We start from the raw sequence: 15,121 nt of genomic DNA, 5'->3' as shown, positions 1-15,121 counted from the left end.
GTAAAACAATTTGATCATAAAACTATGAAATGGAATTTGTATCTATGGTCCAAACTCTTTCTAAAACTATTTATTCAAAACGTCACTAAGTTTAGACATGACCTCAATGTCCTGTCATAGACTTATTACATGGAGTTAAATGATTATCTAACTTTTCGAGTAACACATTCTCTATATTTACTGAAACATAAACGTTTATCTTTTCTAAGAATGATAAAAGATAAGGCTAAGATAAGAAGAATTGTCTTTACCTGCTTTCTAATCGTATCTGATACCCAATTGTTTGACCAATCCTCTCTCTTCTCTCTGCAGCAACTCTTTCAGCCACAGCAATAGCTGCTAATCGTCTTGGCTGAGTACAAAATATACGGCAGGGGATACCATTTTTAAAACAATCATCTAAAAGAAACTGTGGGATCTGAAACAGAAGTTTGAAAATACTGTAAAACGATATGATTATATACCCCCAAAATCCAAATAAATCAGCTGAAAAACTTAGAACTAAAAACGTTCTGTAACATGTCCAAATATAAAGTAATCATAAAATCAACATTCATTTAACTGCTAATAATCAGCTAAAAAATGTAATTTAAAAAGATCTTGTTCACAATAGAAACTAAAACTAAAATATTGAAAAATTAATAAAGAAATAGTTAAAGCTTACACAAAAAAGACTATATAATACTAATGAAAAACATAAAAGATCTGCATATATAAATAATTAAGACATGTTCCGGGATGGGACTAATCAATATTCCATAAATGTCGCTTCTTCCCAAATTATTCTATAAAATCAATGAAATGACAATGAAAATTCCATGGGAATTTTTTAATAGTGAAAGCATAAAGAAAAAATAGCCTAATCCCAGAATTGCAGACACTGCTATAAACACTTTTCTACAATTAAATTCAAACCGGTCAGAAAGATTTAAAATAAAAAGTCTACCCACCACGACCACTACCAATAGTACTCTCCAATAAAGTAACTACTGCTAAGTTTCTTTTAAACTCTAAGGAAAAAAATGTTTACACAATTTAGAATATTTGTATATGTAAACAGGTTTTTATTCACACAGTGATTATTGTACTTAATATCTGTAATTTGTATATTTCACTTAACATACTGGATCTACCTAATCCATTTTAATAGCTGTATATTCCATCCTATGGGTGTGCTATAACTTAATATAACTATACTTTAGGTAATTTCTACTTTTTTTAGGTTTGTTATCTTTGATGTTGTTTGCTATTATAAAAAGTGCTTCAGTGAATATCATTTTCACATACTTTTGTAAAATAAAGTCAAGGAGTATGTAAATTAAATTTGGACAGAAAATTACCAAATTGCCCTCCAAAACAATTTATACTCCTATCAACAAAGCAGAAGATGCTGCTTTCCCAATAGGTATGCAAATACTGGATATCATATTGTTTTATGCATGTTTTAGCCTCTGGGATTTTCTTAAACTTGACTAGTTCACCCAGAAACATAAATCTACACAAACTAAGAAATACACAAACTAAGAAATATTAAAAAAGAAAATATAATGAAGAGGGATATTATTCCACATACTGTAAAGTTACAAAAAGCAAAAACAATATATATAAATGCTATATAGAAAACAAAAACAAAACACACGCACAGACACACACAAAACAGAAATATATACTCCAAGTTTCTGGAAATAACGCAAGAAAGAGTGTGACAAGAGAATTAGAAATCTTTTGCTTTCCCATGTAATATTTCCCATAATGTTTGAATATTACATACTAAACATGAATAATGAACATGAAAATTCAAAAGGCACTTAACTTCCTAATGCTACCAAAGGCAAAATGAAAATGACTAATGATAATAACTTTCCTCTATATTTCATAGAACAGAAACAATAGTAATTTTACTTGAACTCCTTGAACAAGATACAATTATTTCTTAGAATTAAATCCATTAGATCAATAGTTTCTCTTTGAAAATCAAAAAACACAATATTTAATTCTTAATTAAATTCTCAAGTATCCTTTCATAACTAGTAAAATGACATACAAAATAGTGAAAATAGGCATACATAATTCCAATATACAGATATCATTAGCAAGGACATTCAAATAATTTAAATAAAAATATATCCGTTATGGTTACCAAAAGTTTTATAATCTCTACTCAAATAATCAAAACTGCTACAATTAACACCTACTGGCAAAACTTACTATAATACTAAAACAATTATAACAACCTAAGATTCACTGAAGTAACTCTATAGAATTTCACTTAATCATAAAAAGACTCGTAATGAAGAAAAATCATATATTCAAATAAAAATTTGATTAGGTTTTTAATTATTTAGTTTAATAGGCTTGGGTATTAGGGATAAAAAGTTAGACTTCTATGAAAATGGTTAAATCTTATAAGTAAATAATTCATAAAGTTTATAGTTAACTTCTCCTACCACCTTACCTTACCTATTGACTAAGTTTATTAAACCAACCAATATAACCACAGGAAATCTTAAGTAAGTCTCAAAAATAAATTTGTCCATAAAAGAATGTAAAATTATGTTAACTTTTCTATCCAAACCTCTATCAAAAGCAAAGTAATGTTACTATTTTAACATACTAACATGTAAGAGAACAAAACCAAGAAAAGGTCATATTATTATGCTATACTTCCGAACTGTCACCTTAATGATAAACTTCACGAAAATGCTTTGATTCAAACCTATCAAGTTAATTCTATTTTATATTAACATTTATCGTTAATATTGCTTTTAATTTAGCAACTATTTACAAAACACTATGCTAAGCACTTTACATACATCTCTAAATTTCACCTTAAATAGTAGCAATTATTAGTTCCATTTTAAAAATGAGAGCTCCAGCTCACAGAGGTTATAAGACTAGCCTAAAACTTCACATCAATAAATGAGAAAACTGAAATTTGAACTGAAGGCCAAAGTCCATGTTCTTCCCATGATGCCAAATCACATTCTCACTTCTGTTTAAATGAAGGTCCAATGTACTAGTTTAAAAATAAATATTTTAAAATATTTCCTTGCTATAATTTCTCAATATCTACTCCCAATAATAATTTATTTCTGAAATAACCATAAAAGTAACCAGAAGTTTGTTTTTATTAAAATACATGTAGTATAAATTTGATATAAAATTGTCACATGGGATAAAATTTTTTCTTCTATTAACAACAAAGAAACAAACCTGCGTAGTCTTTCCAGACCCAGTTTCTCCTACAATCAAAACTACTTTATTTTCCTTAATTATTTTAACAATTTCTTCTTGTTTCTCAAACACTGGCAGAGACTGCCTGAAAGAATCAAATTCAGATTCTCCTCTTTTCACTGGAATTTGAGGTATGCCATTGTTGAGTCGCCCACTTGTCTTGCTCATTTCCCGGTTTTCTTTAAAAATGAATAAAAGAAAAAAATTTAAGATCAATCTAAAAAAAAGTGTTAAAAATAAAATAATTTCTAATATAATTTTGTTCAAGTGTTTCTTCTCTACTAAATCTACATAGTTAGCAAGCAGTGCCTCAACTGTTGTACTCTTACACTTCATATTCTTAAAGAACATGTTACAAATTTCAGTATCAATTCGAAAGCAAATTTCTCAAAAATATTTCTGGTGCATAATGTTTACAAATGAAGAAAAATCAATCATTCAATAACCATTAAAACAAAACACGATTTGATATCCTAAAATGATTTTCAGGCTTATTTCTATCAATAATATACAGAAAATTAAAATTTTTAGTAGGAAACCATGTGCATATTTATAAAATCTGTATGTACAATGTGAAAACACATTATAAAAAAGAAAAATACTCTATATGTTTAAGTTAAACATGTACGATTATGTATGTAATCAAGATAGAATAATATGTGTAAATATAAGACCCTAATGCTTAACAAATTTCCTAATTGAACATTTTAGCCAACATCTACACTTAACTAAACATATAGAAATAAAAAGGGGATGTGACATGTTTTATATTCTTCATATAGGTCAAAATATTTTTGTGTGTGTGAATTTAAAACTTAAATTCCTTAATATCTAGAACCACGTATTTTCTGCATTGTGCGAACTTACTCCAATAGACAGTGGAAATTATGCAAATTCTGTTACTTTGGGTAATAAATAATGTTCTCACTCGGCAAGTTATTTTTCCAAATAGTGAAATTACAACGTCATTTTCTAACCTAAATGTATTATTTATCTACCTTTAAGCAAGTTAATGTACTAAAGACTCTGTCCTGCCTCTTATCAGAAGCTAAAGCCCCAATTCCAAATCTCACTCATTAGCGTGTCATGGCAGTATAATACAGAAAAGTCTAGAACTTGGAGTCAAATCCCAGCGCTTCAGTTCATTCATTGGCTGGTTGAGTGGCCTTGAACAAATTATTTAACTTCTCTGAACCCCGGTTTCCTCACCTGTGAAGTAGGGTAAATTCCTACCTTACAAGGCTTGCTATGAGGCCCTATAGATAGTTTGGTATATTGCCTAGCATACAATAAGTGCTCAATAAATGGTAACTATTACTATGAAACTTAAAAAAAATAAAACTTGTCTAACTTCATGACATGCCTTAATGCTGCATTTAATTTCAAAATTTTCACAAGTCTTAATCATTTAAACAAGCTACTCAAATTGGAAAATGTTATTTCGTCTTAGTTTTAAAAAATAAATTTAAAATGGAAAAAGAACAATCATCAAATAATAGGATAAACACAGAAGCTCCCCAGAAAATACATACCAGCTTCAACTGCAAACACATTTCCTCTTTCTGTTTTAGGCAGAAGTTCAGTACGCTCTTTATTGGTGACAGGAAATCTTTGAATTAGGCTCCTAACAGCATGTTTTGTATTATGAGTCAAATTACAGGTCATCATTGCATGAGCTGTTTCTGATCCATCTTTCTTCTTCACAGTTAGGTATCTATTTGCTCCCTTTCTGAATATTAATAAAAATCATTTATTTACTATACGTAGTCAATTTGTTCACATATGATGTATGCCTACTTAGAAAACACATCTCAAGCAAAACATTGAAAAAAATCAAAATGCTTTGGGAGAAAATGCTGAAAATTCCCAAAAATTCAATTAAAGAGGAGTGTGGTGCTAAAGTGGCCATAAGACCATTTTCAATGAAAATTTTAAAATGCTGCAAATCCAATTTTAAATCAGTAAAAATGGCTTACTTACCCACAAGTGTTAAAGTTTGTCTTAGCAGACTCCATGGTGTATGAAACATCAACAGTTAATACATGCTAGGAAGCATACAGAGGGAGAAAAACCAATCTGAACAACAAAATCTAAAAATAATTAAAAAGTTATGGTTCACTGTCCAGATTAACATATCCCACTGAACGTTTCCACAGTATGCTGGTAATGTCACACTCCCATGAAAACCTGTTAAGAGGACCAAGTTTAGTGTAGATGGAAAAGCATAAGTTTGCATTACTGATAAGTATTTGCAGATGCATATTGGGGGAAAAAATTTTTTTCAAAGCTTCTGGCCCTAGCCTTCAAATATAAGGTAATGATGATTTGTAACTGTTCTCAAATTATTTGATGTACATATATTTGTTTCTTCAACTGGTCCAGGACTGACCATGTTAAATACACAAGAAGTCATCAAATGTGTTTTGAATGATTTAATAACATGTGCCTATAATATAGTTCAAAGATCTGTTAAAGACCTCAGGCTCTGAAAGCACACCGACCTGGGTTTGAATCCCAGCTCAATTACTTATTAGATGTGGGACTATAAGCATATTACTTAATAGCTCTGAGCCTAAGATAATAATACTTGCCTCAAAGGACTATTCATATGATTAAATAAGATAATGCATGTAAAAGGCAGTATCCATTACAGTAAGAACTAAATAAATGAAAGCTATTATAATTATAGTGAGAAAGAAATGTCATTTCTTATATTTAAAAAGTTTACCTAAAATATTTGTTTTACCATATGTTAATGTCACTCTGATATTTATAGAAATGAGCAACATAGCCACAAATACAATGAAAGTTACATGTATAATTTTCCTAATTAATATTAGATTTAAAATTTTCAGCAACTTTTCACTATAAGAATGATATAAAACTGAGGATTAATCTCTACAGTTTTAGCTATCTCAGCCTTCCAAATGAGGCTTTCAATTTACCAAGATTTTTAATTTCTGGAATGCTTTAATGAATTATAAGCTTCCTATGAAGTCATCAAGTCCTTAAAAAGTGCTTAGTGGTTCTTAAATAATGGCATAAAGATGAAATAATTAAATTTAACCTGATCTAGAAATTTTAATTATTTCCATAGTAATTGGAATTATTGGATTCTAGAGAAGTTCTCTGTACTAGGTTCTTTTTCCACAGACCTTTCTAAAACTTCAGCACAATTGCTATAGACTCAATCATTCATTCCCCTTCTGTGTCATTTAATTCATAAAATTTTAACTACAGAAGGCAGGAAGTCTGAGGAAATGAGCACTAGAGCAAGAGTTAGGAGGCTTGTGTTCGGCTAGTAATAATCTTTTAACTAACTAGCTGTATGATCATAAATAAATCATTGTACATCTCTGGCACTGCATACTAATTAATTTTAAAACCTCTACTGTTTCTATCAGTTCCAAGATGCTTTAATTTTCTTAAAAATCATCCCAGGAAAGTTTTGCTATATTTCACCTTTAACTAATTTTCTTTTATTCGTTCCTTCAATCATTCAGCATATATTGAGCACCTATGGTCTGCCAGGCACTATGTTAGAAGCTGGGATTACAAAGTTGAGTAAAACATACTCTTTACTCAACAAGGCCACAACTAAAATAATGGGTCAGAATGAAACTTTCCTAATAATAAAAATGTCTAATAATAATACAGCATTTATGTATAAAAATAATGTTTATAAAATTATTTTTATATATACATAAACATATACATAAAAATTGTGGATAAAAATAACTCATACTAAACAGGTTTGAGTACTTAGTCATTACTATTTAACATTTATGGAATTCAGTTTGAACATGGCTGGTGGGGCAGAAAGATAACATCGACTTGATAGTTCTAATGTTTTAGCAAGATTTTACTTGTGGCTATTAGTGCTCGTTCCTAGCACATTCAGCACCACAGTGACACTGATATATAATAAAAAGATTGTGAAATTTTTGGTAAATGTTCATCTTTTTGATGTAAGGATGGAAACATTCAATACAATTGAGATTTGTCCTCCTGTGTAAATAAACATATTGAAATCTCCTCATTATGCTTGCATTCCAAAGTAACTGACACTATGTGTTGATGAAAACCATAAGAGTCTCCTCTACAAAGAAAATTAACTTGAAACTAGCTGCAAGATGTGGAAAAGATGCTAGATAACAACTTCACATGAACTTTTTAAGGAAAACGCAAACCTCGTATGTAATTTTTAAGTATAAAAATAAATGTATTAAAGTTACAGATAAGAACGTCATAGCTTCTAACTTTAAAGGCTAAAAATAATCAGTACATGCTATAATGAAGTTTTGGCATTTCAATGTCTTCTTCCTTTCAAAGAAAAATGATATAATTAATCAAATTTGATGAAATTTTAATATTAACCATTTTGTCAATTTACATAGCATGTTACTGAATATTTAACTCAAATACAACTACATGTATCACTACTCCCCACATTCCAAATCTGTAAACAGTAGATCAGCTAAAGAGCCAAAATTGAAATGACTACTTAAAAACTTCTCAGCCACCAAGGAACTAATGTCTCTCAAAAAATAATACATATGCATTTTATGCCTGGTAGATGCTTAATTTCATATCTCCTTAATTTATACTTCTGTTAGGCAGATAGACAACAAGTTCTAACTCCAAACCATTTTCTCTCCAATACTATAATATAGAATTGCAAATTTATTAAAGTTTGCATCATACTAATTTGTACTTTTTTATGATTACCTAGAAATTAATAAACCAACCAGTTAACTCTGTCACTAAACAAAGTTGCTTTCATGTCATGGATACTATGTGTTTGTGGTAAATTTATCCTTTCTCTGACTCCTCAAGGCTCCCAGGACATTACTATAAACTCACTGTGGATCTCAAAAATTAATTAAACATTGTCTATGTTCAAATCCTAGCTCTGCCACTTGCTAGCTGTGTGATCTTGGGAAAATTACTTAATCTCTCTGAGCCTGAAATGCCTCATCTGTTACACAGGTGCCAGATGTTAATAACAGAGCCTATCATATAAGATTATTGTGAAGATTAAATAATAATCTACTTAAAGCACCTAGCACATGCCTGGTGCTACTGCTGCTATTGGGCACTGTAGGCTTTTTCTCTTCAATGGATGTTCAAAAATTCACTAAGAGTTCATCGCTTTTAACCCATTCTTCCTCTTCTAGCTAGGGGAAAATAAGGTTGCAGTATGCAACCTTCTGAGGCAAAAGGCAGTAACCCAAGTTTGAAAAGGAGAACTTTTCTGTAGGTTAGAGCCTCCTGGTCAGGGTGAGTAGAACACTTGGATACCTATTAAGCAGTGACTCCAGCAATCACAGGATAAGAAACATATACTTAAAAAACTTACTTTCATTAACTTATATTTTCTCTTTCCATAAGTTTTGAACAAAGTTCATTTTGTTAATTTCATTTTGTGTAACTTGAACTAAGAAGAAGAAAAAAGATTTTGTTTTGTTCATGAACAAGTTAAAGACTCAGTAAAGTGTCCTCTTAAAACCAAAACACAGTGACCTCAGTTGAGAAAATAGGAAACAAATTCTAAAGAGGTGATATTTTTGGTATGGAAAAACTTGACTAGAATTCCAAAGAAAATTTTGGGATATACTAAAGAACACAAAATGGGGGTGTTACTCCAACAAGAGTATTTTCACCAAAAGATGAGCAATTTAAAAAATAATCAATTGCGAAGTAAATTCAACTCTTCAGGAGGCAATGAAAAACAAAATCTAACACACATGGCTTCATTTTGAAAGAAGGGAGATCAAAAAAAAAAGTGATTAGTAAAAAACAATAAATTATCTCACAGTAAGCATAGAATCTATTTTTTAAACCTTGGAAGAGACTCAAAATAAACTACAGAATCACAAAATCTTAACTAAATCAAAGAGATTAACTCCTTCGTATTTTACATTTAAGAAAACATGCCTTTAACATTTAAGGGACATGACCAAAGCTAGAAAATGAGGCAGTGAGAGACTGGGAGTTAAATCGAGGTTCCTATCCCTTCCTCCACACTAGTTACTTTCTCAAATATATATTAAGGAATCATAATGCCAGGCACAAAATAAAAATAGCATAAAAATTAACTTGTTAAGTTAATGAAATTAATGTTACAAGGTAAGGTAAAAAAAAAAATCTTTACTCAAGGGTGAACAGAAAAAAACATGAACTATAAGTCAGGTACAAATTAGGAACTGGATAAGTCAGCAGGGTTGCCTTGCTTCCCTTAGCATCTCTTTTCCTTTTTCCTGTCTTTTTACTGTTTTCTCATTGATCTTTTTTGTCCTGATAACTTCTTTCTTGCTCTCCCCTTAACCCAGATGTTTCTCCATTCTGGACCATCCCTTAAGCGATTATGCTACTGAACTGAAGTAGAGGTCGTTTATTCTAATGAACTGCTTTCCTAAGAGTAATTTCTAATTGCCATTTCTAAGTTTGTTGTTCAGAATTCAAAACTCATTTAACCATAAAAATATATAGCTGCAGACTGTGCATTTATAACAGATGTTTTCTAGTGAGTTCCACAATCTGAAACTCTTAAACTCAAATACCTCTGAAATATTTTTATAAGTTCACAGCAACTTCAATTGGCAGCAAAGCCTGATTAAATAGACATGAGGTTATTTCTGGTCTTTATTTCTCTTAGTGTGAATATTCATACTTTGCAGTAGAAATATGAATGTGATTAAAGGTGATGACAATATCTTATTAGGCATATTATATAACATACTGCAAATACACCCTAATATCTTTCTAAAATCTGAAGAATTTGAATCTCTAAACATATTTGGTCCAGTGTTTCTGGATAAAGAATTATGACCCTGTACTCTATTATTTTTATTTTCAAGTGCAGTATTATACTTATCCAGAAGACTGTAACATGGAAGTGCTCAGGAACCTAACCATTGTTCCAGCACTGACCTTAGTGATGTTCAAAATGCACATTCCCCTAAACTAAATCCCTTATCAGGAATGTATCACTGTCACCATTCATATGCAAGACATTCCATCATCAGCTACTTTCATCTTAGAACCTTCCTGCTATTTATTTATTAATATATTTACTTAATAAAGTATTGTTTTCCCTCCTAACATAAAAACTGGTGAATTAAAATTTTACCTTTTTTAAAAAATTTCCCTTTCTCAGGGATTTTCAACCAGGGGCAATTTTGCTCCCTAGTGAACATTTTGGCAATGTCTAGAGGCGCTTTTGGTTGTCACAACTGGGGGTGAAGATGATACAGGTATCTATAAGGGGTAAAATCTATGTATGCTGCTAATCGTCCTACAATGCATGCAACAGCCCTCCACAATAATTATCCAGTCAAAATGTCAATAGCACCATATTGAGAAATCCTGCTATATATCAATCCTGCCATCCTTAGTCCCAAAATGAAGTATTTCCACAGAATTTTAGAATTCTTCAGTTTGGATAGCTCAAATGACCTTTTCTCCCTATGGATCAGTGATTCTCAAAAAAAATATGTACTCTTTCCTCCTGTTCCATTTTATTTAATCATTACTAATCATCAGATTCTTGAGTTGTTAGCAAACAATCAACATGTGTTCTAAAGCTTACTATTACAGTACAGTAATATTGAGAGAGTTCTGTAAATAATTCTGCTTATCTTTAGTTCACCCATTCTTTTAAAAAAAGATTTAGTTTCTATGAAAAATGAAAATATTTCTCTTAAGCAATCAACTTCAACTTTTAAACTATCTTCTCTTACATTTTAAAATTTACTAGGATGAAAAAGAAAAGAGCTGAGTTTGGTATGGACATAAATCAGTTTATCTAAATACAATATAATTAAGGATGTGAATTTAAAACAGTAATAACTATTTAAATATAGTCAGAAACATTTCTTTTTGGTAAGTAACTTTTTTAAAAAATAAGAAAACCTATTAGCTTACCCTTTACTTTTAGAGACCAAACCAAGAGACTGACTCAATCGATGGATAAAGGCTCTTTCAGTACTGGTCAGAGAAGAAGGAAATTCCATTTCTACAAGGATAAAAACACAAAATACCATTTAGAGATAATCAGTTGTCTTTTGAGGTGCTTCAATATGCATATATAGATATGAAATGTGAAAAAATCATAAGCATATCAAAGTTATTATATTTTATGTGAAAAGTAGATAGTAATTTAACAACTACTGAATGTCTACCAGAGTTATGATATTAAAAAAAAGTAAACCTAAATGTGATAAAGAACTCTAATGGTTACCAGATTACTACTCTTATTTATGCTGTAATCTTCCATTGGTATAATGACTGTTGAACATATTTTACGATTTTAACTTAGTCTTTACTTCCTTAATTAACAAAATGTTTATTTCCTTCCATGACAAGGTATACTTGAGCATTATGAATGCTCAACATCAAACTTCATTGTCTTTGCCTTCAAAAGGGTACAGACTTCATATTTCACTACCTCAGACTGGATTTGTTATTACATACCGCTGAGGCTGTACCTTTGTTTAAAGTAAATTCAGAATCACTCTGTCCAGGTCATTCCCAGTTTTGAACTGCAAGCTTCCATCGTTAGGGGCCTCTATTTAGGCCAGCGAATCGGAATGAGCCCTCAACACACTGTACTGATTACCAGAGGTCAGCTGCTGGACCTGCATTGCATGATCCAAGAGAAGTAGCTTTCTAATCTTAAGAGGTGTGCAAGACGTTTAATATATCAAAACAAGTGTAATTTTTAAAGTGTGTAGCGTGATGCTTCTAGGATTTAAATAAAGCACTACATATTGCCAGTGCATTTGTCTGATTTCTTCTTAATTAAGGCTACCGCAACTTCCTTTAAAAAAAAAAAAAAGGTAGAGGCTAATCAATAAACACTGTGGCTTTGCTGAAAAGTCTCTAAAGGGAAAGAAACTCCTCTGGCCAGGGAGCAATCTGACTTTTTCACCAAATTCTGATGCCACGCAAGTACCCTGCAAAATTACTTATTAACAGGACGCCGTGCGGTTCCTCACGTCCCACCGGAGGGCTGCCAACAGCTGCCCAGGGCTCCGTCCCGACTGAGGCCGGCGAGAGTGGGCCGGCCAGGGGGTGGCGCGGGGAGACGGGCTGCCAGGGTCTTCCCTCCCTCCCCTGAGTCAACCCCTCGCCTCGGGGGCTCAGAGTTTGGGGAGATGGGGCAGCTGGCGGGGTCCCTGTCAGGAACCTCACCTCTCTGGTCCCCATATCGGAAGCGCTCCAGAGCGATATTGACTGCGATCTTCACCTCTTCGTCTATACGAATGTCCTTCAGCCCCTTGGCCCGGCCGCCGCCCCCAGGGCCACACTGAGCGAGGCCGCCCCCGCCGCCGCTGCCACCACCGCCGCCGCCTCCTCCAGGAGCCGGCGGCCGAGGGGAGACGCTGCTCGGCCTGGACATGGTCCTGAGGCGATGGTCACCCCGCGGGGGAGCGGCCAGGCCTGCTAGCTGACGACCAATGATAAGGACAGCGGGCCTCTCGGGCCAGAGCCGGTACCGACGGCTCCACAGGCGGCCTGCACGGAGCCGGAGTCACCAGAAAGCCCCCTCAGCCCAGTTAGTCACTACCACAACCAAGAAGGCGCCGGCGCCACTAAAACACGGGCGAGGCGGAGAAAGCGAGCGTGATGACGTAAGCAGGGCCGCCGGCGCCTGTGACCTCAGCGCGTTAGCCGCCGCTCTCCTCCCGGCCGGTGCCCATCTAACCTTCCCCACCTAGCAGATCCTCCGGGACCTCTTCCGTACCCAACCATCTCCCCGCGCCGAAGCTAATAGTTTTAATTGGTCACTCGTTGTTTTGTTAAATACTTCATTAATTCATTCAGTGAGCACGTGTGGTCTCCTATGTGCCTGGAAGACGCTATGCTATGCCCTAAGATATTCACTGGGGAACCAAACCGACATGGTTCCTGCCCTCTTGCAGTTTACATTCTAGTGCGGGTAGTTGCCAGACTTAGCAAATAAAAATACAAGTTGTCCAATTTATTTGAATTCCAGATAATGAATGATTTTTTAGTAAATGTATGTCCCATGCAATATATGGGAATATATAGTAAAAAATTATCGTTCCCTGAATAAAAACTCAAAATCTGTATTTTATTTGGTAATCCTAAATGGGAATGACAGACACTAAACAAGTAAATGATTAAATATTAGTTATAAGTGCTATATGAGATGATGGAATAGGAAAGCGAAGCCTTTTAATTTGAGTGGTGAAGAAAGATTAAGAGACTTTCCTCTCGCTTGTATATAATTCTAACAAAAACCTAATCCCAGCAACCCTATTTCTACTGTGGTTTTCCTATGGTCCCTTCTCCAGACAGCAACCAGAGTGAGCTTTTTAAAAATATAAACAGGTAAGATGATACCCTTACCTAAAGCACTCCAACAGCTCCCCATTACAACTATTAAAAAAAAAAAAAACTCAATTAGTATCTGTGACCCTCAAGAGTGATCTGGCCCCTGGCCACCTCCATGAATCTCATTTCACCATTCTGATCCTCACTTACAGTGCTCAAATGCACGAATTTATTTCTGTCTCTTGAACACACCAAGTTCTTTTCAGTCAAGGAAACTTTCCAGTTGCAATTTCCTCCTGCACAGGACATCTTCCTCTCAGTACTTCACATGGATGCCTCTTTCTCATCATTTAAGGCAGGATTCCATCCCTTTCCTGGATAGGCTCTCCCACATCAATCTGTTATCATTTAACACAGTTTGAATTTATTTTGTTTATTTGTTATTTGCTCTTCCCACTAGAATAGAAGCTTCTTAAGAGCAGAAACCTATTTATCTTGTTTGTCACTGTTCAATCAGCAGCTAGAACTGCATAGACACACAGTAAATATTTATTAGATAACATTGGAGATCCTAGCAAGTGCAATCGGATAAGAAAAAGATATAAAAGGCATCTAAATAGGAAACGAAGAAGTTAAACTGTCACTATTTGCAGACGACATGATTCTCCATATAGAAAACCCTAAAGACTCCACAAGTACACTACTAGAAACAATAAGCAAATTCAGTAAAGTTTCTAGATACAAAATCAATGTTTAAAAATCCATAGCTTTTCTATACTATAATAATGAAGTGTCAAAAAAGTGAAAAAAAAGTAATTTCTTTTGCAATTGCAACAAAAAGAATAAAATACCTAGGAATAAATTTAATGAAACATGTGAAGGTCCTATATAATGAAAACTATAAGACCCTATTAAAAGAAATTGAAGAAGATACAAAGAAATGGAAAGATAATCTATGTTCTTGGATTGGAAGAATCAACATAGTTAAAATGGCCATATTACCTAAAACATTATACAGATTTAATGCAATCCCCATCAAAATCCCATTGGCATTCTTTAAAGAAATAGAACAAAAAATTATCAGATTTGTATGACAGCACAGAAGACCCCGAATTGCCAAAGTCATCCTGAGAAAAAAGAACGAGTCTGGAGGCATCACTCTGCCCGACTTCAAATTAACAAATTACAAACCGACAGTAATCAAAATGGCATGGTATTGGCAGCAAAACAGATACATGGACCAATGGAACAGAATTGAGAGTCCGGAAGTAACCCCATATTTATATGTGCAAATAATTTTCAACAAAAAGTGAAAAACATACAGTGGAGAAAGGAAAGCCTCTTCAATAAATGGTGCTGGGAAAACTGGAAAGCCACCTGCAAAAGAATGAAATTAGACTATTGTCTATCACCACACATCAAAATTAACTCAAAATGGATTAAGGACTTGAAATGACAAAATGCATAGAAGAAAACATAGAAACTAAACTCAAGGATCTTGGACTTGAAGATTTTATGAATTTGACCTCAAAAGCAAGGGAAATACAAGCTAAAATAAATGAATAAGACTACATCAAACTAAAAA

At 33.3% G+C, this 15,121-nt stretch overlaps 1 protein-coding gene across 3 annotated transcripts in view; it reads right to left on the bottom strand.

Annotated features, from left to right (window-relative positions):
- Positions 1–12,830, bottom strand: part of YTHDC2 (YTH N6-methyladenosine RNA binding protein C2) — a 58,654-nt gene extending 45,824 nt beyond the window's left edge. For 2 of the 3 annotated variants that reach the window (XM_039848475.1, XM_039848476.1), the window contains exons 1-5: positions 12,430–12,830; positions 11,161–11,251; positions 4,767–4,963; positions 3,214–3,413; positions 252–418 (exon numbers count right to left, since the gene is read on the bottom strand). In XM_039848475.1, coding sequence (XP_039704409.1) covers positions 252–418; positions 3,214–3,413; positions 4,767–4,963; positions 11,161–11,251; positions 12,430–12,637 — 863 coding nt within the window. In that variant the 5' untranslated portion in view covers positions 12,638–12,830. The remainder of the gene's footprint in view (positions 1–251; positions 419–3,213; positions 3,414–4,766; positions 4,964–11,160; positions 11,252–12,429) is intronic. The other variant, XM_039848477.1, reaches the window with a different exon arrangement.
- Positions 12,831–15,121: the final 2,291 nt, after the last annotated feature.

The sequence above is a fragment of the Pteropus medius genome, unplaced genomic scaffold (genome assembly GCF_902729225.1).
Source record: "Pteropus medius unplaced genomic scaffold, Ma_sr-lr_union100, whole genome shotgun sequence".
Taxonomy (NCBI): Eukaryota; Metazoa; Chordata; class Mammalia; order Chiroptera; family Pteropodidae; genus Pteropus; species Pteropus medius.
This window is presented reverse-complemented; position numbering and strand designations above follow the sequence as displayed.